The sequence below is a fragment of the Eleginops maclovinus genome, chromosome 8 (genome assembly GCF_036324505.1).
Source record: "Eleginops maclovinus isolate JMC-PN-2008 ecotype Puerto Natales chromosome 8, JC_Emac_rtc_rv5, whole genome shotgun sequence".
Classification (NCBI taxonomy): Eukaryota; Metazoa; Chordata; class Actinopteri; order Perciformes; family Eleginopidae; genus Eleginops; species Eleginops maclovinus.
Genome location: NC_086356.1, coordinates 20,839,102 through 20,864,937, shown reverse-complemented (window position 1 = coordinate 20,864,937; position 25,836 = coordinate 20,839,102). Strand labels below are relative to the sequence as shown.

The window sequence follows — 25,836 nt, the reverse complement described above, 5'->3', positions numbered from 1 at the left end:
ACAAATTAATACAAAGTTTGGTTGCAATATATTCAGAGGGTTAATAAGTGAATCAGCAAACCAAATCAAGTCTTCAAAGTGACCCTAACTGTATCAGTTTTCTTCTGAAATGAAGTAGGTTCTTTTTACTCGTATTGACATTCAAGATCTGATTTAAAACCAACTTAATAAAGGTAATCAAACATGATGATATACCGATCCAGTTTCTGGAACTGCTGGTCCAGCAGAGTGAAGGCTTTCTGTACCATCTGCATGGCCTGATCTCGAACTGCACTGAAGTCTCTGCGGACCAGCACCTGCAGGAGGAAACGGGTTATTATATGAGACAGACCGTGGGCGATATCAAGTACCAGACGTACTGCCACAACTACTGCTACTGCTGTTGACTAATAATTGAATTATAGTTCTGTCAATCCTGCATCTTCTTCTTCATCTACTCCTCCTCATGCACATCCGTTTCTTGACCATATCTGTTCTTTGCTTTATGGCAGGGGTGTCCAAACTGTGGCCCGGGGGCTAAATGCGATCTGCTGTCCATTTTGAATTGGCCCTCAGCAAATTCTAAAAGTATAATGGAATATGGCCCACTTATGAAACTTGTGCTTGTCTTAAAATGTACTTCTTAAATATAGATTAAAATATATTACACAGTAGTATTTATTTGTTAATAAGCACAATGTCAAATACATTCAGTCATTTAAAGTTGAAAACATTTTCTAACAATCTTAGTTGATAAAAAAAAAGGCCCAATTCCCATACAAGCTTGAAATAGACCCTTCATATTTCCCCTTATTATCAGCTAAATGAGGCTTCTGTTTTAAGGAATGGGCTGCCAACAAGATAAATGAAACCCTATGGAGAGCTGGGATGGAGGCATCGAACATCATTTACCTACATTTGATTGATTTTGCAGACTTATAACTTAACCTTTAAAGTGATATGCTTCTCCTCTAGTGAGGGGCCCAGTCCTTCTTATGGTTTTCTGTATGTGGCCCTCAGTGAAAAAAGTTTGGACACCCCTGCTTACGGCCTTCAACATTTTATCCACTAGTTACTTCTCAATCTTTACAACCCCACTGATACCACTAGATATACACACACAGATGATGTGGTTTCATAGAAAAAACTTTATAATTAATATGTGTGTGTGTGTGTGTGTGTGTGTGTGTGTGTGTGTGTGTGTGTGTGTGTGTGTGTGTGTGTGTGTGTGTGTGTGTGTGTGTGTGTGTGTGTGTGTGTGTGTGTGTGTGTGTGTGTGTGTGTGTGTGTGTGTGTGTGTGTGTGTGTGTGTGTGTGTGTGTGTGTGTGTTATTAAATCTTTATTGAAGGACTATGCATAACAAATATTCATCATTCTCAAAAAGAGTGGATGCCATCACAAATAAAACAGATCAAATGCAGATGAATAAGCATTACCTGTGGATTAGCTGTTGTGCTCCAGGACTGAATAACCGGAGCGGACTCGCTCAGCTCGTAGCGGACGTTAGGGATCTTTGTTGGAGTGAAGCTGATAACGAAAAAAAAAAAAAAAGTTTGGAAACTGAGAGGTGAGACTCAAACAGAGCGTGACATGAAACTGAAACTGTACACACACAAATGAAGCAGCTGCTGACCTGTGGCTGACTCCCTGCAGACCAAACTCTGACAGAATCTCCTTCATCACTGTGGACAAAACGTCCTGTTGTTTTATTGTTTGTGACTGCTTCCCAGGGTAAAAACTTCCATTTTAATGACAGCATGTCCAGCAACACCTCTAGCACTAAAATGTTTGTGTATGAACGGTATAGTGATGAAAACATCGATAAAGAAGAACATTACATCTCTAGGAGGAAAAGGAGGTTACATTTTCAGTGTCAGGACAAACTTTACATTTTAGCTCCAGTGATTTTTGGATTGTTCTGTTCAACACTCTCAGATTAGTATAAATACAGAGTTAATATATTCATAGATTAAATATAAATGATGTACCTGGTTGTCTCTCGGAGGGGTTTATGAGTTTCATCACCTTCAAGTCATTAAACTCCTGCTCTTCATTTTTACCTCCAAACACATACAACTGTCAACCAGAAAAGAGATTTTTTTGGACGTACCAATAATAGACATAAATGATATAATTCCAAAGTTTAGTGGCACACCGACATGACTGTGGAGAATGAAGGCAGTGTGTCCGTGTCGTCGGGCCGGAGGAATCCCAACGTACAGAGGAACCTTCCACTTCATCTTTGCTGCAGAGACACAATGTCAAATAGTTGAAGAACATAACTCATCTTTTCTTTCAGTAATTCTGTTCATTAGCAGCATCTCACTCACAAATACTGAGTTTATGGATTTCATTCGAAGACGTCTCTGTGCCGTCCTCATTTGCGCTTTTGCCACCAAACAGGTAAATGTCCTTCATGGAATTGAATAAAGTATGAAAACAAAGAACAAAAAAAGAAATGATCCATAAATGGGGTAAAAACTTTGACTTTATGTACAGTATATGGTAAAAATATACAACAACTTCTTTCATTAATTAATCCTTTGATTGACTTCACATCTTCAGTCCTGATGTGTACACATTGGTTATTCCCTGCCAAACAGCAAAACAAAGATACAAATCCCTGCATACTTCAGATATCCCTACAATCTGCTCCGAATGCTATCCCTCGCTGTGACTTCTGTGGTTGCCATGGTTACAAAGAGAGATGTGGTGGCAATTTAAAAAGCTGAACCAACTTTGTGTGTTTCTTTATGTTTGTGCGCATACATGTACTTTGTCATGGTGTGCAGTCAGGGTTTGTCCACAGCAGGCTGCAGGTGTCTCTCCCTTCACCTCCCATCTCTGCCACACCAAGTTTTCTAAAGCAGGAGACGTACAAGGTCAGGAGTCAGTCCCTTCCCACTGTAACCGGCTACGTCCCAGGTTCATGCTGGGCCTAGGTTGGTTCCCAGTCAATTGAATTTGCAAAGCACATAAGAACCAGTTTGCTTTTCCACTCTCCAGAACCTGAGAGGATCCATGTCATGACTTCCCCGTTAATGTGTCTGTACTCCAGCGTGAATATCAATTTACAAATACAAATTCACAACCGGGAAATGTTGGCTGTAGGACTGGCATGTTGTGCTGACATTGCTAGCACTATGAAGGGATGATAGCAGCAGGTATACGGTTGCTTTCTGGGGATTTTTTACCTTTCGTATCTAAATTACAGTTATAGAATGTTTAATTTGAACCCTATCATGTTACAATTTTAGATTGTTAAGATTAGAATTCTAGAATGTTAAAAAGATGAAAAAATACAACTCCTGAATGTTAAGTTACAATGCTTAAGTATTTCAAATGATAGAATACTTAAAATAAATTCTGGAAATCAATTCTAGAACATTCTGCAACAATTACAAAATAGTACAATTCTAGTTTGTTAAGTTTCAATTCAATGTTCCAACACTGCAATGTAATGATTATAGACAGTTAATATATAACTCTACATAGTTCCGATTCTCTGTTAAGAATATGATTCTAGAATGTTACAATTATTACATAATACAGTTGAAGAAATCTTACAATTCTAGAATCCTACAATAAATTCAGCTTTATATTGTTACCATGTTACAATTAATGCAACAATTATGTTAAGAATGTTAGATTAAATTCTCAAATGTTACTATATAAAATATTCTATTGCATTTCTAAAATGTTACATTTTATTCATACAGTGTTCTTGATATCAATTGTTAAGATTACATTTCTAGAAATATGAACAAAGAAAGTTTCTAAAACATTAGAATTCTAGAATCATTCAATAAGTTTAAGTTCTTAAATGTTACCATTGCAAATATTTGGATACAATTTAACAATGTTACGATTCCAGAGATTATAACTCTAGAATGTAGCTAATATGAAATATAATGTTAAATTACATTGTACAACGTTCCAACCCTAGAATGGTATGATTATGGCAGTCCTGGAGGGACATCATTGAAGTGAAATCAGAGCGTTTATTATAAAATAAATATGTTTTAATTTCTACTATTAAAATATAAATGCTAATGAATTATTTGAAATAGATTGCTGACCTGTTCTGAGAACATAGACGTCTTTACAGAAGTCTCCATTTGCTTCACAACCTCCAAACATGAACACCTGATCTCCGACCAGAGCAAAACTCTGACCACACCTACGCAAACACACACACAAACGTTCAAAATAACTGTATTCAAAACCATGTGTATTGTAGTTCAAGGACACAACATTACTGCTTTGCTTTGAAAAACTCTAAATACGTGTCTTACAGGGCGGGGGGCAGCGATCCACTCGTCTTTACCGGCGTCCAGGTGAGAGAAGCTGAAAAGAGTGGAGATAAAACGCAAAAAAAAAGAAATCAAACAACCAGACTTAATAAAGTAATTCAATGTTAATGAATGAATAAAAGACGATGACGATGATGATGATGATGACGATGATGATGATGATGATCATGATATATGGACCTGTATTGAAGACCATGAGGTCATCAGTTGGATTCCCTCCCAGAGTGCCGCCGTACACATAGATGTTGTCCCCCACAGACACAGAGCTGTGTCTGAGGGTTCTGAGGGCCACCCCTCCAACCGCTAAGTGATCCCAGGTCAGAGACACTGTTAGAAAATGGAAATATCATCACAGTAGCTACTGTTAGACTTTATGTGAATCTTACTTTATTGAAATAAAAAATATATTAGCTTTCCGTGTCTGACTGTAACACCAGTAATTTCCCCTGATGCACATTTTCCAAATAGATGTATCTTTTTCACAATGCTGTAACGCCCTCACCTATATCAAAGCTGTAAACTCCAGGGACACACTCTGCTGCGTCGGGGCTGGACGCTCCTCCAAACAGATACAGCTTCCCTTTCACAACACTTCAAAGGAGGCAAGATCAAGCTGTAATACAGAGCTGTACTCAGCGGGGGAAGAAGTACTCAGATGTGGTTCTTAAGTCAAAGTAGAAGTACTCCGATCTTGTACTTGAGTAAAGTAGAAGTACTCAGATCTTGTACTTGAGTAAAGTAGAAGTACTCAGATCTTGTACTTGAGTAAAGTAGAAGTACTCAGGTTTTGTACTTGAGTAAAGTAGAAGTACTCAGATGTGGTTCTTAAGTCAAAGTAGAAGTACTCAGATATTGTACTTGAGTAAAGTAGAAGTACTCAGATCTTGTACTTGAGTAAAGTAGAAGTACTCAGATCTTGTACTTGAGTAAAGTAGAAGTACTCAGGTTTTGTACTTGAGTAAAGTAGAAGTACTCAGATCTTGTACTTGAGTAAAAGAAGAAGTACTCAGATCTTGTACTTGAGTAAAGTAGAAGTACTCAGATCTTGTACTTGAGTAAAGTAGAAGTACTCAGATCTTGTTCTTGAGTAAAGTAGAAGTACTCAGATCTTGTACTTGAGTAAAGTAGAAGTACTCAGATCTTGTACTTGAGTAAAGTAGAAGTACTCAGATCTTGTACTTGAGTAAAAGTAGAAGTGCCAGAGTGTAGGAATACTCTGTCACAGTAAAAGTATTCTAAATGTTCCTCCAGTGAAAGTAGAAAGTACTCTCATCTAAATGTAGTTAAAGTAGTGACAGTAAAAGTAGTCATTGTTTGATTGGTCCATTTCAGAATAATATCTCTGATATGTTTTATAATTATTGATCATTAAAGTGTTCTCAAAAACACATTCAACACAGGCCTGTTATCTGGCAGTATAACCAGAGTATAGAACAAGTAGACGTTGCACGTCACTAGCCAAATAAAAGTAAAATGATGCTCCTTTAGGATATGGAACCATTGGCCCCCGCTGTTTTTACAGGAACAAACTGTAATCTAGTTTTTATGGTTGAAAGAAACCTTCTAACTTTTTCATTCCCCCATATTATCTTTTTGATCTTGCTCTTTGCTGCTATTTGTTATGCTGTATGCTATTTATTTGCAGATAAGCTAACAGAAGCGAACTGTAACACCTTGTTCTTTTCAAAGCTGGTCATCTATTAAATTCCAATGATTTACTTTCTAGTGCAAAGGAGAAAATGTAATATTTTTCTCAGATATTCCCCAATGCTTAGTGACAAGTAATAAGCTAACCCAGAGTTGTAGTTTACCAGAGAGTGTGTCCTTCTCTGGCTGAGGGAACTTCTCCGCTCTGAGGAATCTCTTCCCACACCACATCATCAGGAGAAACTACAAACAACAATAACATCTCAAGTTATTATTTCTAATTTAACAGCTCAGCTTTAAAACAGCACCAGTCACTAAGGATTCTGAACAATTTTCACATCTGTATATTTGCTCAATTTCCTGTGATGCAGGATGTTTAAATAAATAAATACATTCAAATAATATGGATTTATTGTAATTCCTTCTGAACACCCAAAATGTCATTTTTCATAGAGATTTCATTTTGTAAATGTAACCAAAACCTTTGCATGATACACTCCAAATCAGTGAAATAGAGTGGAACTTTAGGCAGAAGTCGTTTGTAGTTGCAAAGAAACAAAACAAAGAGCAAAATGGGAACTGCTGGTAAAACGTTACTGCTTTGCACTACTTGTGATTCAAAATGTTACAGAAAATCATAAACATAGTTCTACACACAAAAAACAGGTATAAAGGGAAATTATATAATACATTTTCAGACCTTCTGGGCCTCAGTATAAGTCGGACATCATCTTTCATGTTTACCTGTGAGCATGTAGAAGTCGCTGTAGTAAACAGGGACGTCCTCCTTGAGGAAACACAGAACAACAGACAACATGTCTCAGAGGAGTCTAAATGTGAAGCGGGTGGAATGAAAAAACAGGCTTTGAAAATACAATTTAAAAAAAGTCACCCCTTGCTTGATGCTTGAGGCCCCTCCGAACAGAAAGGCCACGTTTCCTGCCACAGCTACTGCGTGGCCCTGTCTGTGACGGAAGACAAAGACAGTCTGATAATGAGCAACCATAACAGAACGACGCCAGGCACTTCACATAAAGCCTTGAATACGTTTCGTCACGTGTCTCAGAATTATTCTGCAGATGGGAGTAATCAGTGGCAGTTCTAGACTCATTTTACTTGGGGGGGCAGTGCTGAGGCCAGTTATTTTATGACAGGGGCATATTTAATGTGGGACAAAAGTTGAAATGACAGTGTTCAAGATTTCAATTTTTTTTGTGTAGTATAAGGTCATAGAGCGCAAAAAAACACAAAATACCATGATTGGTGTATTTCTATTGTTTCGTTTAACATAATTTGTTACATTTTAAAATGTAATTACATTTACTACATAATTGAAAAGATTATTATTGTTTTATAATATTTTGTTCGTTTTAAGGGGTCTGCAGGGGGGTTAAAGCGCAGTATTACAGGGGCACTGGACAATGTTGTTCCCCCCCCTCTAGAATCGCCCTTAAGAGGAATCATTCACTTTGAGGGGACGAAACAATGCGACCCACCTGGGACCCGGGGCCTCTCCCCTCATCTCTTTCTCCAGCCAATGACCGCTGGCTAATGCCATCTTCAAATCTGCTTCACACACACACACACACACACACACACACATTGTGCAGGTGCAACAGAAGGCTGTTAGATTTTAGTTGAAGATGAATACATTGGTAAAAGGTGTTGTTTGTCAGGGTTGTGAGTCCTTGTTGGCTCTCTGATGGATTTATTGTAAGCTGTCTCAAGAGTACATGTGCAGGATGAAGCCTACCTGCTGCTGCGTGCCTGTCAGGATGCTGGCTTCGTGATGTTTTACTTCTTCTATCCCCACAGATGAGTCCTCTCAGCTCACAGTCGAACCGCTGTCCTCTGAGTCTCAGCTTACAGGTAAGATACACTTTCCTCTGCAGGTACACTGTTGCTAAGCAATGCCTCCAAACATACTCTCTTTTGTGAGACAGATTCTTCAGGTGAGGCTCTTTTGTTCGGCTGATCACATTTAGTTATTAATTATACCAGACTGGAGACAGAATATGAACAGCATTATAAAGATTACTGTCCAGACTTGTGTTTGAAAATCATAAAACCTGAAATATATTGAAACATGAAAATGTACACAGAAGCAAACTAACCCTTGGGTCGGACTGTCAGAGTTTCCAACCTAACGGCTTTCTCTCTGGATCAAACTTTTACTGCTGTTAGCTCCTCTCATTAAAAATGACTCCGGCTGCATTGGGTTGGTTTTCTGTTAGATGATTTTTGACGTCAGTCGTTCTCAAGCTGGCATCTCAAAATGTTACTTGCTCAGTGGTAAAATGTCAGGAAGTACATTTACTCAAACCTGTACTTCATTTATATTTCAACAGATAAAACACATGATGGGCAGTGTTGCCACAGTTACTTCGAAAAAGTAATCTGATAAGTGATTACTAATTACTCCTTTAAAAAGTAATTAGTTACTTTACTGATTACTTGATTTTAAAAGTAATTAAGTTAGATTACAAGTTACTTTATTAGTTACTTTCAGCAGCTGCCGACAACACCCCGCCGCCTCAACATAAAAATGAGTCCAACATACTGCCCGACCATCTTCTTCAACTCTCCCCCACTTTCTGGTTTTGCACCGAAGTCCAGCTTTTGTTGTTTGGGTGGTGGGGGACCTCCTGCTTTAGTCGCAGCTCTCTGCTTCGCACCACCTGGTGGGACTTGCTCTGTAAGTTTGACTGTGCCGTGCTGCGACTCCAAATGTTTCTTCAAATTCGTCGTAGTGTTTTTGAAGCTAGATAGCACTTTGTCTCCAGCACAGAGAGTACAACGAACCTACGAATATTATCATCTTTAGCTGACACAAACTCAAAATAGTGACTGTTTTTCCAGCTAATTATATATATATATATATATATATATATATATATATATATAGCTATATCAGTGGTGGGCCGTCAGGGCCAGCAAGGCCTTCTCTGCTGGCCTAAACATCATCAGAATATAAATTAAATTTTGATATATTTTTTCCACAAATACGTATTAAATTATTCCCCATAGTCTATTCTCTTCATTTTATAGCGTTCGTCTTGGCTGCGCTGCTTCCAGCCTCAGAACGAGATTTGGAGGGCTGGCCTTTATGTTAGAGCTTTTATCCAATCATATTTCAGCCATAATGTGTTGCTAGGGTCAAAGAAATCTGCCCTTAGGCCTTCAGAATCAACAGTGCGGGCGGCTGTAGCTTAAAGTGAACGCAAACAAAACTGTGGCGTTAAACAATCAGATTTCGAGGTGGCGACAACGGGCCAGCTAGCAGGCATACGCTAACGTTAGCACGTGCACATCTTCTGATTGGATACGCACTATTGAGAGGCAGAGCTAGGCAGTAGGCAGAGCCATACAGTCTATGGGCAAAGCTAGCAAACAGAATTAGAACTTGAGCGAGCTAATTTGTGTAGATTTCTACAAGCTATTTTTTTCAACCCACAATGGCTGAAGGAGGACAAGAGATCAATTTGGTAGAAGATATAATTACAACGCCATTTTCAAAACGAACTTTTCAAGTAAAGCTACACATCTTGAAAAGGGAACGACCAACTCCAACGCTAGCGAGCCTAGCACAGCAGGGAAACTACGAGCGGTACAATCCGTGTATCATTCGTTCATTTGTTTTTCCGATTTCAAAACCAAAACCAGAAATCGGATAACGGTTCGTTTTCTCGTTTTTCCGATTTCAATACCAAAACCAGAAATCGGATAACGGTTCGTTTTCTCGTTTTTCCGATTTCAAAACCAAAACCAGAAATCGGATTACGGTTCGTTTTCTCGTTTTTCGTTTTCTCGTTTTTTCGATTATGCACCCCCAAAAATGGAAAATGAAACAATCGGATAACAAATGAACGAATGATACACGGATTCTTGCGCAGGGCTGGCAGGGCTCGTTTGGTTGTCAGGGAAACCAAACAATCGCGAGCCACAGGGTAAAAGATCATCGGTGCCTACTGTATGAAGCAGCTTGTAACATGGGGGTTTTGAGCATTTGATCTAAATAAATACGTCATATGTTTAATCCTTACTTTAGCAATCTCCATCGTAGCCTATTCGCGTAGGTCTGTCATTGTTATGTGCATTGTTGTTGTTGGCTGATATCAGGCTAGCTTACTATGAAAAACCCATGAAAGTCCATATAGGCATACAAGAGTAGACCTAGGAAATCACCTTATCACCACTGTTGGGCAAGTTACTCAAAAACTGTAAAGCAGCCTACTGATCAGGCCTACCCAATAGGCATAGGCCTACTGTCTTTTCAACCCTTACACTACCATAGGCCTATTACTATTTAAAATGTAGGCCTAAGGCATTACTTTTGCATTACTTAAGTAACTTTAACAGACTAAAAAAATTGCAGGTTCAGGAATAGCTTTCTGACCCACCACACTGAACACCATTAAAATCCAGGTTACAGTAAAACGTATTGTAACTTAAGTTACTAGCATTGTAACTAGTATATATTACAGTTCCCCCCTCTGCAATGCCTTACATTAGTTACAGGAAATAAATAAATAATGCATTACAGTAATTAAATACTTTTGTAATGCTTTATTCCCAACACTGCTTATCACGTGGGTGATATCAACAAAATACAACAATACGATAAGATAGATAAATAAACTTTATTGTCCGTTAAGAAAGCTTTCTGCTGAGGAGTTCTTGTAGTTGGTGGTAGTAGATTGAATCTCCTGTCTGGTGGGAGTTGATGAAGGGGATGAGAGGGTCCTCTATCATAAATCTTAATTCTTATGGTAGTCAGCGTAGAGAAGCTTAAGCAGGAGTGATGTCATAGACTGCAGAGAATAATGTTGAGGAATAAAGATGAAGTCTTGGAGAACTGTGGCCTATCCAATGGAACTTGAAGGACACTGTCCGGTGGGATAACAAAGTAAGACTCTTCGGAAACAGACGCAAGAGAAGCAGATCCCAAATCAGGAACATCACATTGCTGTGGAAGAAGACAGAAAAAAACCAGGTATGAGTATATGGGTGGTTGACGTGAACTCAAATCCAAAGTGAAAAAAATAATAATTCAAAAATATATGTCCAATGACATATAATTATATTCCCTTATATGTGAATAATTCAAAACTGAATGTGTCCATTTCTAATTCTTCATATATTTTGCATATTATTCACTTTTTGGTGTGGTAGTCCTAAAATGTGTCCACCGGTGCAATGACATAAAGAATGCCATTATTTAATTCAGAGAATGTTGGACAGGTAAGATAGATAAGCACAAGGCATATTAGTTTGTCCCAATTATATTTCCACATCAAACATACCCCCAACAAATTCAGAATTATGTTATTTATATACTATAAGATGTACACATAGAGACTTAACCCAAATGTCTGGGTTACATTCATTATAATTTGTATAAAACTCAAGGAATCTTCATTTCATCCTTAAAGCTGCATAGTGATGATATCATTGTTATACTATCCAACACTTTTTACATACATTTTTCATTAAAATACCTTTTCCCCTCACAATTCAATTTGTCGCACCACAGGACATTTTGTTGCACCGTTGGACAACAGAATACTAGTATGCCTATGTTGTGTACAGTCAAATTTATTATTTCACCCACTTTCACCCCCACAGATGACAGGTACCCTGTCATAAATTTCCGTCCGTACGTTGGACCGGTCTATGGACAGTAAATAAACACACAACTAAACAAACAAACAAATACCCTAATAATAAAGTCATAAAGGATTACAAGTGTGTAGCCTAGCCTACATTCAATTATTAGGCCGAGGCTAGGCTATTTCGGCTACGGTTTAGCCCAGACGGCAAAATATGTTTGGCCCGATCTATTTCCTATCTGGGGCTCATCTGGCCCTGAATCGTTTTCGGTATTCATAAGGCTATGGCAATAATATTCAAACAAATGCCTAGTTCTAGATCTAGGCTTACTCACCTTTTGAATAGATGTCAGGACAGCTTCTTCCAGCTCTTGGTCTGTGATGTGCCCCTTCCGTCTCAGCCCAACGTCGCCACAGAATCTCCTCACCGACATCTCCGAGGACCCCTTAATTCCCATACTCTTCAATGTCTCAGACATTTCGGCGTGAGTTTTCCCCGACAGAAAGAGTTGATTTATCATCTCGTAGTGAGACTCCAAATTAGCCATGTTTCCTTACAGATCAGTTGTGGCATGAGTCAGTTGTTGGCTCGCGATCGGTTTCCCTGACAACTAACATTCCCAGGATTTGTTATCCGAATGTTTCATTTTCCATTTTCCGTTTGGGGGTGCATAATCGAAAAAACGAGAAAACGAAAAACGAGAAAACGAACCGTAATCCGATTTCTGGTTTTGGTTTTGAAATCGGAAAAACGAGAAAACGAACCGTTATCCGATTTCTGGTTTTGGTTTTGAAATCGGAAAAACGAGAAAACGAACCGTTATCCGATTTCTGGTTTTGGTTTTGAAATCGGAAAAACAAATGAACGAATGATACACGGATTCGGTACCCCTGGCTCACAGCCTCCGAGAGGCACTGCAAATTGTACTGCCGGGAATGCCTGGTATTTGCAACTGATCGATTTGGTGTTTGGAGCCACACTAAATTTGCAAACTTGAGTTGTCTAACCAAGGCAGCAGCGAGACACCAAAGCACAGCTGGGCACTTGGAAGCACTGGTGCTTTTGAAAAGCTTTGGGGACACCCGAGTGGATCTACAGCTCAACGAACAAGTGCGCAGGGAAACGGAGCTCCACAACGAAAGGGTGAACAAAAATAGGGAAATATTGAAAGACTGATTGATTGTGTCCTGTTTTTGGGTAAACAGGAACTTTCATTTAGGGGACACGATGAAAGCGCCGAGTCCAGAAACAGAGGAAACTACGTGGAGCTTCTTTCTTTTCGTGCTGAGAACAACACAGATTTGCATTACCACCTGTACACAAACACAGGCCCGTCGCGTTCAGGTAGGCATGGTAGGCAATTGCCTAGGGCCCCCGAGTAGGAGGAGGCCCCCCAAAGACGACAGGTTAAGATTTTTTTTTTTTTTTTTTTTTTTTTTTCAAAATTCAAAGAAAAGTCTGATACAAATGCAACATGAATCAAACAACATGCATACCAATAAGACAGGTCATGTATTCAACAGCAATGACGATTTTAAATAGCTTCATAATAATAAGCAGTCATCTGTATATGAAGGGCTCTGCTGCGACTGCGAGGGCAGCAACAGCGCCTCCCTAGAGCATGCGATGTCCGAAAAGCGCAACGACACATTGTAGTCGAAATACCCCAGCTCGAGGGGGCCCCCCTTTCCCATGCATTAGCGCGACAGCGTCAAGTGCAAGTGAAAAGTGAAAAATTAAAATGAAGCGAAATTATCTCTCCGGCAATCAAAAAAAGAAGAAGAAAAGGGAAGAGGAGTAGAAAAGAAAACAAGACACCGGTAAGTAGAATATACACAATCAACATGAAAATTGTGCCAGGCAGGGTATACCATATTTTGCTAGAGTAGCGAGGTTGTAACGACGACTAGCTAGGAACCAGTGGTTTGGCATGCTAGCATGCTAACCAAACTTAAACTGCTACCTTTGACTTCACTATAAGTTCATAACGTTATCAGCTGGCCAAATTGATCAACGATTAATTCCTCTTAATATCCTAAATAAACTTCACATATGTTTTCAGTCGTTAGAGCAGGGGTCACCAACGCGTCGCCCGCGGGCGCCATGGCGCCCTCGAGGACTACTTGAGTCGCCCGCGAAGGCCTGTTCTAAAATAGCCTAGTTCTCACGTGACACACAACTTTATTTTATTCGTTGTTAAACTTTCTATTATTTTTAAATATATTGCATTGCTTGTAAGAAGATAACAATATGCAGTATGCACGCATATAAACATATGCCTACTTATAAAACGTAATTTGTGTAAAATAAAATGCTTCAGATTACGTAGATTGGACCTAGCTGGTCTCCACGACAACCGTTGCGTGGAGACCGAGTCCAGTCAGTGCAGTGAAGCGAAGTCAAGATGAACGGATGATTACAATTTAATCGAAAACATGGCAGAAAAAAGAAAGAGAACGTATTATTTTCACGGTGAATGGGAGCAAGAGTTTTTTTTTACCACTGTAAAAGATGCCTGCGTGTGTCTCATTTGCCGGGCGACTGTGGCGATACCAAAGCGGCACAATGTTGAGAGGCATTTCAAGACCTGTCACGCAAGCTACCATGCTAACTACCCACCGGGCAGCGCACTACGAGTGGAAAAAGTAAGTGAGCTAAAGGCAGGATTGTGCAAGCAACAGTCTTTTTTCACAAGACCAGCTAAAAAATCTCAGAAAGCTACCGAAGCCTCGTTCAGAGCAACAGAACACCTGATAAAGAAGAAGAAGGCATTTACAGATGGAGACCTTTTCAAGGAAACGATGATGATAGTTCTGAACACTGTGCTTAAAGACGAGAAATATGGGAAGGAAGTGCTCTCTTCTGTAGCTGATGTTCAAATGGGGGCAAGCACAATGGTCAGGAGAGTGACAGCAATGTCCGACAACTTGACTGATCAGCTGGACCAGGATCTCAGGGAGTGCAGGTGGTTCAGCATCCAATGTGATGAGTCCATCGACAGCAGCAGCACGGCGCAGCTGATGATGTTTGTTCGGATGGTGTTTCAAGATTTCTCTACAAAAGAGGAACTTCTCACACTACTCCCCCTAAAAACCAGCACAAGGGGGGTTGATATCTACAACGCGGTGAAGGAGTTTTTCAACAACAGAAACATACCACTGGAAAAGCTGGTGTCGATTACCACCGATGGGGCTCCTGCGATGACCGGACGGCATGCAGGGTTCATCGCGCTCTGTAAAAGCGACCCAGCGTTCCCGAAATTCGTACAGTACCACTGCATCATTCACCAGCAGGCCTTATGTGCAAAGGTGCGTTTTCATTTTGTATTTTATTAATTTATGTTATCCTTGTTGTAGGCCTAATATCCTATTTGTAATTATGAGTAGGCCTATTGGGCATATTTTACGCATCTGCTTGTAGACCGGCCCCTACTGCGCTTTTTGGTCGTTAGAGTCAACTTCATAGTTGTGATACGGCGCTATATAAATACATTTTGTTTTGTATTGTATTGTATTGTATTGTTATTGTTTTTAAGTGCTTTGAGTAAGAGTGATTTTATTTTATTTTTAAGGTGATCGGCTTCGAGCACGTAATGACTCCTGTTGTGAGGATCATAAACAGCATCCGTTCCAAAGCTAAACAACACCGAAGTTTCAAGGTGATGTTGGCGGAGCTGTCGGCTGAATATGGGGACCTGCTTCTCCACACGGACATCCGATGGCTCAGCAGAGGACGGATTCTGCTCCGGTTTTTGTCGCTATTGAGGGAGATCAAAGATTTTATGAAATCTAGAGACGAAGACACATCGCTGCTGGAGGACGTTGCGTGGCTACTAGACCTGGCATTTCTGACGGACATTACTGGAAAACTGAACAATCTGAACTGTGCGCTGCAAGGCAAAGGTAAGACTGTTGCCGACATGATCAGTGCTTTAAATGCGTTTAAAGCACAGATGAGCATTTTCTCTGCGCATTTACAGAGAAAAAAGGTGCTGCACTTCCCCTCTTTGCAGATGGTGCTGAACGACAATACCTCTGCGTCTGAGATTTTTGGCAACGCTGCCGAAAAATACACTCAAGTCATAAACAGGGTTGGGCAAGAGTTTGAGAATAGGTTTTGTGACATTGATAAACTTGAGCCATGTGTGTCGTTCGTTTCGAATCCATTTATAAACGTGGACACAACGTCCATTGCTGAGCAACTAAGTGCAATGTTCAGCTTGGATGCTGGGCAGGTGGAAATAGAAATAGTGACACTGCAGAATGACATTCGCCTCAAAGCCCACCAGGCTGCAGCAAACTTTTGGGGCCTTGTTGATACTGAAAAGTACAGTGGTCTGTGCACAGCAGCAATGAAGGTTGCCAGTCTGTTTGGGTCTACCTATCTTTGTGAATCAGCCTTTTCTGACATGAATTTCATAAAAAACGAACACAGAACACGGCTCACTGATGCACATCTGCAAGACTCACTCAGACTTGCAGTGTCAAATTACAGCCCAGATTACGAGGCCCTGGTTGCCAGCATGCAATGCCAGGCTTCCCATTAAAACTTATGAAAGATTGTGATGGATTAAATAGGCCTATAAATACTTTTGTTTAATGTTATGTTGTTCTGTTTGATGGTGATTACAGTGAAATAGAAATAAAGTGCTGATTTTGATATTTGTCTGTTTCCTTCCTTTTTAAGCCATTATTGATAATTAGGCCTATTGTGCAAATTTGTTAAAATGAGCAGTGTCCTCAAACAGGTGAATATAACTAATTAGTTTTACTATTAATAATAACATACAATTAAAGGTAAACCGCGCAAATTTGAAGCGTACCAAATTGGTAGCCCTTCACATTAATCGGTACCCAAGAAGTAGCCCTCAGTTCAAAAAAGGTTGGTGACCCCTGCGTTAGAGCCTTGAGACAACCAGTGAAATAGTTATTCCTGTAGTAGCTAGCTATTTAATAGGAGATTAACATGGGAGTTTACAATAATTTTGCTAGAATACCATTGGGTTGATTTACTTACTTTATTTACATTTTAACGGTTAACATCCCGGCGCAGATCAGCCACATGAAGAAAACAGCCACTTTAGTGTCAATTAATCCTTTTCTAAACCTATTCTGCTGTTTGTTGTTGTTGGTCTCCATGATAGCTGTAAATACCACTGGACCACCGTTAAAAACTGTACCGATAGCTTTGAGCTTTTTCTATGGGACACAGACAGTACACAGACACACACAGACACACCACGGGTGCGGGGATGGCGCTGTTGCCACTCACAGAATTGATTTCAGGAAAACAGCTCGTCTTAGTGACTGTATTTCTGTTTTCAAACCAGTGAAAACGGGATTATTGTAAGATTTTATTATTATTATTTTTTTTACTTTTTTTTGGTGAAGCAGTGCTTCACCTGTAGTCGTATAGAAACCGCCACTAAACCGCCTAGTAGGAACTGTGTGTAATGCTTTTAATATCTATTTCACCACAATTATCAGACTGTAAAATGATAGGATTTCAAAAGCATTTGAAAAATAACCAAGCTAATCATACAGTACTTATTCTTTCTCCAAGGGGCATTGCTGAAATTTCTTCATCCCGCTCTACCAAGTGTTGTCTCTGGTGCTACTGAAGGTAACGTTCTTTTCTACCTATTATTAGTGCCTTCTATCAACACACTTGATGTTATCAAAATGACTTTACATTTTTCTAATTCAAGTCATAGTTGTGTGTATTCATTCCACTTGCCCACAGAGTCTTCTGGACATTTCAAATATGTGGGACATTCACTAATGTTAATGAATAACTGAGTTGTTGAGATCAATGCATGCAAAATGTGCAATATAAATAAAAAGAATATTATTTATGTATTTATTTATTTTTGCACCAGGGCCATCAACATCGTCTTCGTCACATGTTTATGAGGAGGAGCAAGTGGAAGACAACATTGCGGCGTCCACACCACTTCCCAGCAGTGGTTCAACAGAAGGTGCATTAAGCCGCACAATTTCAACTTATCACCTATCATAGTGACCCAAAGTTATAGCAGCATGTGCTGTGAAAGTGTATTAAAATGACCATTTGCTATAAAGCGTTACACAAGTAGATCACCATACCTTAAGCATTTAGTTGTCGTACTTCACACATGAAACTGTGCCATGAATTAATTTGTAATTACATATTTTTCAGCAGTGCCATCAACTCCATCACGACTTGAGGAGGAGCAAGTGGAAGCATCCACACCACTTCCCAGCAGTGGTTCAACAGAAGGTGCATTAAGCCGCACAATTTCAACTTATCACCTAACACCCATGTGCTATGAAAGTGTATTAAAATGACCCTTTCTTTTTAAAGCATTATACAAGTAGATCACCATTCCCTAGTTGCTGTACTTACCACATGGCAATTGTGCTATAAATTAATTTGCAACTATATGTTTTCAACAGTGCCATCAACTCCATCTCCACTTCATGAGGAGGACAAAGAGGAAGATGACATTGACATGGCAGAGACCACCCCACCATCCAGAACTGGGGTACCTGTAGGTATTGCAAGCACCACATTAAGTGATGACCCAGGATGTTGGCCCAGTGTCCTAACAAGCAGTATGCGCTGTGAAATAGTCAAAAAAGGACCTGTGCAAATCATGGACATTGAATTCCCGCAAAACTTAGACAATCCTCCTCGAAGATTCACCAAGGACAGTTACAAAAGAACCATGAAAAATGGTGAGAATATACATCGATCGTGGCTGGTGTATTCCATCCACACAGATGGAGTGTTCTGTTTCCCTTGTACTGTTTTCGGGAAGCGTGAGCGTGACAATGCCTTAACGACCTGTGGCTACGGTGGATGGAAGAACCTTTCCTATCGCCTAAAAAAACACGAGTGCACAAAGGTGCACTGTGACAATGTGAAAAAGTGGCACGACCTTCAGAGGAGACTGCAAACCAGTACACTGATTGATCAAAGACAGATGGAGTTGATGCAACTTGAAGTTGAACACTGGAAAGGCGTGATTCGGAGAGTGATTGCCATAGTTTCCCATCTGGCAGAACGCAACCAGGCTTTGAGAGGAACTACCAGTACCGTGTATGATCGCCACAATGGGAATTTTCTGGCTCAAGTGGAACTCCTAGCACAGTTTGATCCGGTAATGAATGAACACATCAGACGAATACAATGCAAAGAGACAAAGGTGCATTACCTGAGTGGAGTCATTCAGAACGAAATCATTCAGCTGGTCGGAGACAAAATCCTACAGGAGATTGCAAGAAGAGTGCACAAAGCAAAATACTTCTCCGTGATCATGGATTGCACTCCTGACATCAGCCACAAGGAACAACTTTCTGTTGTTCTCAGGATTGTCAACTGTGAAACACCTGTTTCTATTGCTGAGCATTTTTTGGGATTTGTACATGTTGAAGACACAACTGGTAAAGGGCTCAGTGAAATCCTGCTTGACCAGTTGGAGAAGCACAACCTCAGCATTTCAGATTGCCGTGGGCAGTCATACGACAATGGCAGCAATATGATGGGCCACAAACAGGGTGTGCAGGCAAGAATTTTAGAGCTGAACAACAAGGCGCTATGCATCCCATGCAGCAGTCACACACTAAATCTGGTTGTGTCAGATGCTGCCAAGTCTTCAGTGTTGTCCATGTCTTTTTTTGGTATGCTGCAACGACTGTACAACCTTTTCAGTTCCTCTGTGCACCGCTGGGCAATTTTGAAGCAGCATGTGAAGCAGCTCACCCTTAAGCCACTTTCAGGGACGAGATGGGAGGCCCGAATTGACAGTGTGAAGGTAGTGCGGTACCATCTACCTGAAATACTAGACGGACTGTCAGCACTGGAGACATATGCTACAGAGAAGGGGGACTCAGAGACCATGTCCTCAGCAAAAAGCTTACATGGTGAGCTTAAAACATGGTCCTTTCTTCTGTGCACAATAACCTGGTACAACGTTTTGTATCAGGTTAACCATATGAGCAAGCTCCTCCAGAGCCCGGATGTTTCAATGCAAACACTGAAAAAAGAAACCGAGGGAGTGACAGAGTACCTAGAAGATTTCAGGGAAAATGGACTCGCATCAAGCCAAACGGATGCAATGGAGATTGCAGAAGATCTGGAAATTGAGAGGAAATTGCCTGAGAAAAGGCAACGTAAAAAGAAAAGGCAGTTCCTTTACGAGAGTACAGATGAAACCCAATCGACCCCAGAAGAGGCCTTCAGAAGGGACTTCTTCCTGCCTTTGGTTGACACTGCCATCACCAGCCTAAAAGACAGATTTTCCAGACTGGAGGGGGTGTATGCCCTGTACGACTTCCTGTTCAGCATTGATATCATGAGGGCCACAATCAAGACTGGGAAATTGCATGAGAGATGCAGGAAAGTGGAACAAACCCTCCATGATATTGATGCAGACGACTTGGCATTGGAGATCAACTCTGCTGTCCACACCTTTCCAGATGAAGTATCCAGGTGCCCATTTAAAATGCTGGACTACATATACAGTGAGAAGCTGTTGGACCTGTACAGCAATTTAAGCATTGCACTGCGCCTACTTCTGACCCTTCCTGTCTCGGTTGCCTCCGGAGAGAGGAGCTTTTCATCTCTGAAGCGCATAAAGAATTACATGAGGTCAACTATGAGCCAAGAGAGGCTCTCTGGACTGGCACTCATGTCAATTGAGAGTGACGTCCGCAGGTCTTTGGACTTGGAGGGGATTGTGTCTGCATTTGCTGAGGCCAAGGGCCGCAAGCAGCAGTTTCAGTAGGAAATAAAAAAAATAATAAAGGCTACTTTTCAGTGTATGTTTGACCTCTTTTGTGATTAAAACGCACAGAATTGCGGAAATTTTTTTTTTAAAGGCCCCCAACAACTTCTTTGCCTAGGGCCCCCAAAATCCTAGAAACGGGCCTGCACAAACAACATGTTTACTGGGACGTCAGGCAAAATACAAAACGACCTGATTTATGCTATTGCTGAAGTGATGGGAGAAGAGATCAAAATGAAGATTAAAAAAGCACCCTTTGTCGCTGTTATGGTGGACGAGACGTCAGATGTGGGTAATGTAGCACAGCTGGCACTTGTCCTGCGTTATGTGACGGACACAGGTGTCAAGGAGCGGTTTGTCAGATAATCTGATTCATTAAGTTAACTGTAAATATGCTGATGTATTCATTATAAATGCTTCAGAAATATTAATATAACTCTGTTGTACTTGACTATGTTAAGGTGATGCAACGCCCGGTTATACTGCGTTTCTGTCTAAATGTATAGTTTGTAGAGCCATGGCGTCATAATGATGGTATTAAGAGGTGGAATAATTCAGGTAGGACTGTGTAGGACATCACTGAAGGCCTAGGTGTGAAATGCACGGCCCGCCACTGATATATATATATATATTATTATTATTATTATTATTATTATTATTAATAATAATAATAATAATAATAATAATAATAATAATACTAAGAAGAAGAAGAAGAAGAAGAAGAAGAAGAAGAAGAAGAAGAAGAAGAAGAAGAAGAAGAAGTATTTACTCATTATTATTCTTTGTCTGCACTTGGTACACATTTTAAATGTAGCCTAAGTATTATGGGGTCCAGTTCCATCCAGTCCTTCATTGCTCAGACACCTGGCTCCTCTATGACCTCAAAGGCATTTAAGAAGAGGAAGAATATGACATCATCGTGATATTATCGACAGATTGATAATAACAATGTGGAATCTGAAATGATTCTAAAATAAGACTGTTGACGTATGATTATCTGCTGATGGATGATGTAAGTCGACTAGTCAGGTTTTTTGTGGTGCGTGCGCGCACACGCGCACGCACCACAGCCGCCGACACGTGATATACGCTCGTTGTCAAACCAACCGGAATACATTTATTTTCACAATAAAAACCATATGATGAAACATTCATAAAGTCACTTGCCTAGAACAATAGCAATTTATTATAATAAATATGGACCATGTGTTGAAAGGAAAGTTTTTATTACAAAAGCAAGAATAAAATTAATTCAGTTCACATGTTTTTTCAATATTCTTTTATCAGGTGCTCTTACTGTGAAGGCCAGTCTTTATTTCCGGTCTTGTACCGGTTTAACTGTCGAACCATTTTTACATAACAGGCAGATCCTTGTGCTCCTGTCGAAAGGATGCTCCCAAATGCAGCTGTGTGTTGTCATTCCGCTGTTTTACTTTCTTCCTCTTTTTAGATTTTCTGGCTTTACAGAATAAATGCGCATTATCTAGCACCTTGTATGTCTCCTACAAAGTTCTGACCCGGGTTAGTGGGGCCTATAACCGGTCCAGGTATTTAAAAACCCGGAATGGATTGAATCGGACTGCATTGACAAAGTCAAGTGCAGTCGGTGAGTCCGGAAGTAGAGCATGTTGACTTTCAAAGTAAATGTCAAATATATCAGGAAACTAAGGGGAAAACTCTGGCTTGTTCATTGAGCCAGGACAAATGTAAACTCCTGTTGATGAATACAACCATTTCATCATAGTATTAATTAACATCTCATCAAGGAGGTTTAATTGGATTTTTCAAATAATCTGTTGATATGTAAATGTGTTTTTGTTGAATTTGAAGCAAAGTTTAAGAACCATTAGGGATTCACAAAAGAAAAACATTTTTGATCTGAAAAGCAGCTGAAGTTAAAGCGGAAACGGGTTGCTGGTTATGTCTACCTTGATGGTGAGAGCTGAGTGTCGCGGGAGCTGCGGACCGTTCTGAGCGGATCTGACTGGATACACTGAGGACATTAATGCTACCTCAACACCAACTATATTATTATAACCCGTCAGCTCGGTTTAGCCTCTACGGGGCTACATAAGGAGGCAAGCTGGAAGCACCCGGAGAACCTCGGATATCTACGCGGCATGGATGCTTCGTGAGCAGCGGCAGGTGTGAGGAGATGATGCCGGGGGAGCCGCCGGTGGGAACCGGCCGTGTGGTGCTGGTCAAGAAGATCTTCATGAAGGACGGAGCTGCGGTGGGTGATGACCCGCCATTTTATTCATCTTTTATTATTGATTCATTAACCTGTTTAACCTGCATCCATCCTGGGGATTTTTAAGTTATGAATTATGTTATTAATTCTGAAGGGTGATGTTTTTCCTCCCTATAAGCTTTCCTTTCTTAAACCAAAATACAAACAAATGATTAAATAAAATGTCAGGATGCCTGTGACATAACAGGATGAGAAAACATGACGTGTTTCTCTTTTCTAAATGCTGCATCAGAATAACGATGCATATGATGACTTGACATATTGCCTCTCTGAACAGCGTTTATTTTCTCCATCGATGATCCGCTGCTTGATATAATGAGTGTAATATAATACGACAGATAGAATGAATGAAAGAGAAGCAGAGCCGAGCCGAGCCGCTCCGGTCCAAAATGGCTGTTACTGATGGAGCGTAATGGAGACTTGGCGGAACTGGGCCCGCAGACAGATGCTGGGGGGATGCTGTGGTCAGGCAGGGCCTCTCTGTTATATAACGCTCCCAGGGGCCACACACTGCAGATCACACGCAGCTCCATCAGCATCCATCCTATCACAATAACGTCATTGGTCAGTACTGTAGAAGTTAAGCTTCACGTTAACGCGCTAAGAATGTAATTTATCTCCAGTATTCCACACACTGGCGTAAAGTATACCCCCGCAGCCCCCGCGAGGCGGGGGGGCCCCGGCCCCCCTCATATGAGAACGGGCCCCCTACCTCTATACCCCAAAGCGGCCGCCGACAGCATGTTAGATTTCTACTAGAGCGGCCGCGGCCGGCCGCAATTTTGAAAGACACTACATGAAATAATACTGCGCCAGTGGATACATGAACAACTTACTTTTATTTTGAAACCCGGAAATTGGGTGTGTTGTCATTGACTTTTCTGAAGTATTTCTTAGCTAAACCTCGCTACTGACTGTGACTGATCGCCTGAAGATTACAGTGTTTCAGATGCCGTCGTGGCTAGCAATCAGAGCAGACTTCTCACAGGATCAGACCGTATTTTTGTGCACCAATGATGACAAATCATCACGTTTGTATGGCAGTGATGTAAGAAAAGTCTAAATAAAAAATACCTATTCAAAATAGTAATATTAGTATCCTCCTGTTTGCTCTGACTAGCTAAAGTCTTCGTATGTCGCAGAAGTGTTGGTTTATAACTAGCACAGCCTCATCGTTCTCTAAATTGGTAAGACATCGCCAGATCAACGACATTTGAATGGATTGTAAACCCATGGCACTTTTATGTTCAGAGATATGTAACATTTAATTATTGGTCTGTATGGGACGTTCAAAAAAGCTAATTTTCGCGTTACCGCTTATGGAAATGTCTGTCACTTCGTGACTTTCGCAACCTCCAAAGCAAGCTCCCGCGTCTGTGGGTGAAAGCTATTTTGTGCACAAGTAACAACGATGGTAATCAGATGTGTTTTCTGTTTATGAAAGTCTGAAGAAACGTATTTTAAAATGTTTTATCGTTCGTCATCTCACTTTTCATGCCTAGTTTGCCAGCAAACTTGCTAGCTTGTCTTGTATTTACTTGTCTTAGACTGAGGTAATATTAGTCTGATGAGTTCGAGGTTGATACTAGCTAGCTATTGAATGCATCAGCCTCATCGCTTACTAAACTGATCATATTTAGATAAATGTATAGATAAACATGTATAGTTAAAAAAAACTGTGAAAATGAGTCACTGTTTCATTCTCACTTCTAATTATTCTTCGTTTGTGTCTACTAGTACAAGTTATTCAAATACTCTCCATTCTTTTTTTTTTTAGCTGTAAGCTCATTGTAAAAGCAGTAGCTGTGTTGTATACAGCTTTCGAAGTAAATAACATGTGACAATTAAACAAAGAGAAAAAAATACTTAAGTAAAACGTCTAATTGTTTCTCTCATTTAAAACGCAAGGGAATTGGATTTTCATCCATCCGTCCAGAAATGTCTTAAGCTAACATGTAGGCCCCTACAGCTCCCTCGTAGGCGTCTGTGTTAAAAACTTGCGGAGAATTTGTGACATGGCCGTGAGAACCCAAAATAAGTTCTGAAATGCAATCGGACTCTTCAAAGGGTTAGCAGCAGACGAGGAGGGAGGGATCGCTGCGCATCAGACAGACGCTGAAATCACAGGCGCATGCCCTTCTGCATCGGATGAGGAAGATGCCGTGCATCGGGTGGCTGCTGATGGCAGAGATAGGCATACCGCAGGTGAGGCTCTGGCTGTGCCGTTGACTCTTCTTCATAAAGACAAAGCATCAAAGTTGTTGTTTTTTATTATTGAAAAGCAGTAAATAGCCTGTGGCAATTAAATAAAGAGCCTGAAAAGACGCTGAAATCACAGGTGCATCGGATGAGGGAGGAGATGCCGTGCATCAGATGGCTGCTGATGACAGAGATGCGTGTACCGCAGCCGCAGGTGAGGAAGATGTCTCTGGATGTGCCGTTGACTCTTCTTCAACTGAGGGAGAGACCATTACGGGGCCTGAAGAAGAAATCCGGGACAGCGAGAATGTTGGGAGTGGGACTTCTTCTGATCTTGAATGCGCTGTTGATAGGCCTTCTGATCCTTACCCTAGTGACAGGGCTAATTTCCCTGTTGACATCTCTGACAGTGATGTTAAGAGATCGATTATAAAGCAGGGGCCATGCAAATACGAAGGCCCCTATCCGAGGGATGCTAGAGGCAGGTGCTTTTCTAAAGAGTACTATAACCGTGTGTCCAAGAAAGGTACACAGATATCACGCAAATGGTTGTGTTACTCTCCTAAAATGGATCGTGTGTATTGCCAGTGTTGTTGGTTGTTTGGTGACAGAACGTCTGTGGGCCATAATTTGGCATGGACAACCGGGATTAATGACTGGCAAGGTCTTTCGCGGAAGATCAGAGAGCACGAACATGCCCGTTGCCACTTGTCAGCCTGTGTTGTGTATGATACATGGCAGCAAAATGTAACCATCGACGAAAGGATTTCATCTGATTTCAAAAGTGAGGTTAGTTTTTGGTCAGATGTTTTAAAAAGGATTGCTGACGTTACATTAACCCTTGCGTCCTGTAACTCCGCTTTCCGTGCGCACCACGAGAAACTAGGAGAAATCAATAATGGAAACTTTCTGGCCCACATCGAACTCCTTGCGCGTTACGACCCCGTGTTGGAGAAGTTGATCAGAAGTAAAAGTAAAATCAAATACTTAAGCCCAAAAATTCAAAACGAGATGATCTCAATCATGGCACAAACTGTCTTAGACGAAATAGTGAAAGAAATCCATGAGG

General features: G+C 40.7%; 3 protein-coding genes and 1 long non-coding RNA gene across 4 annotated transcripts in view; 2 read left to right on the top strand and 2 right to left on the bottom strand.

The window, feature by feature from the left end:
- The window catches only part of zmp:0000001301 (uncharacterized), an 11,687-nt gene extending 4,189 nt beyond the window's left edge, over nucleotides 1-7,498 (bottom strand). Inside the window, exons 1-15 of the mRNA XM_063890373.1 lie at nucleotides 7,437-7,498; nucleotides 6,833-6,905; nucleotides 6,685-6,724; nucleotides 6,105-6,183; nucleotides 4,796-4,884; nucleotides 4,474-4,620; nucleotides 4,276-4,327; nucleotides 4,060-4,160; nucleotides 2,756-2,841; nucleotides 2,311-2,392; nucleotides 2,140-2,225; nucleotides 1,969-2,056; nucleotides 1,614-1,662; nucleotides 1,417-1,507; nucleotides 196-296 (exon numbers count right to left, since the gene is read on the bottom strand). Coding sequence (XP_063746443.1) covers nucleotides 196-296; nucleotides 1,417-1,507; nucleotides 1,614-1,662; nucleotides 1,969-2,056; nucleotides 2,140-2,225; nucleotides 2,311-2,392; nucleotides 2,756-2,841; nucleotides 4,060-4,160; nucleotides 4,276-4,327; nucleotides 4,474-4,620; nucleotides 4,796-4,884; nucleotides 6,105-6,183; nucleotides 6,685-6,724; nucleotides 6,833-6,905; nucleotides 7,437-7,498 — 1,226 coding nt within the window. The remainder of the gene's footprint in view (nucleotides 1-195; nucleotides 297-1,416; nucleotides 1,508-1,613; nucleotides 1,663-1,968; nucleotides 2,057-2,139; nucleotides 2,226-2,310; nucleotides 2,393-2,755; nucleotides 2,842-4,059; nucleotides 4,161-4,275; nucleotides 4,328-4,473; nucleotides 4,621-4,795; nucleotides 4,885-6,104; nucleotides 6,184-6,684; nucleotides 6,725-6,832; nucleotides 6,906-7,436) is intronic.
- A 3,068-nt stretch (nucleotides 7,499-10,566) lies between these two features.
- LOC134868021 (uncharacterized) lies at nucleotides 10,567-12,632 on the bottom strand. Its single transcript, XR_010166233.1, has 2 exons — nucleotides 11,885-12,632; nucleotides 10,567-11,611 (listed from the first exon to the last, which is right to left on the bottom strand). It is a non-coding gene; the product is annotated as an uncharacterized LOC134868021 (long non-coding RNA).
- A 1,005-nt stretch (nucleotides 12,633-13,637) lies between these two features.
- On the top strand, nucleotides 13,638-16,209 carry LOC134868068 (general transcription factor II-I repeat domain-containing protein 2A-like). The gene is made up of 2 exons (XM_063888947.1): nucleotides 13,638-14,858; nucleotides 15,122-16,209. The coding sequence occupies exons 1-2, from the start codon at nucleotides 13,986-13,988 to the stop codon at nucleotides 16,094-16,096; spliced, it is 1,848 nt and encodes a 615-aa protein (XP_063745017.1). The 5' UTR covers nucleotides 13,638-13,985; the 3' UTR covers nucleotides 16,097-16,209.
- Nucleotides 16,210-21,716: 5,507 nt separating this feature from the next.
- The window catches only part of mfsd14ba (major facilitator superfamily domain containing 14Ba), a 55,786-nt gene continuing 51,666 nt past the window's right edge, over nucleotides 21,717-25,836 (top strand). The window contains exon 1 of the mRNA XM_063889920.1: nucleotides 21,717-22,550. Within this exon, the coding sequence (XP_063745990.1) occupies nucleotides 22,473-22,550 (78 nt within the window). The 5' untranslated portion in view covers nucleotides 21,717-22,472. The remainder of the gene's footprint in view (nucleotides 22,551-25,836) is intronic.

What these genes read in the sequence shown, in the direction of transcription:
- LOC134868068 (XM_063888947.1), top strand. Translation starts at nt 13,986, where the DNA reads ATGGCAGAAAAAAGAAAGAGAACGTATTATTTTCACGGTGAATGGGAG. An exon ending in AGCAGGCCTTATGTGCAAAG is followed by an intron (nt 14,859 to 15,121) that starts GTGCGTTTTCAT and finishes TTTATTTTTAAG; the next exon opens with GTGATCGGCTTCGAGCACGT.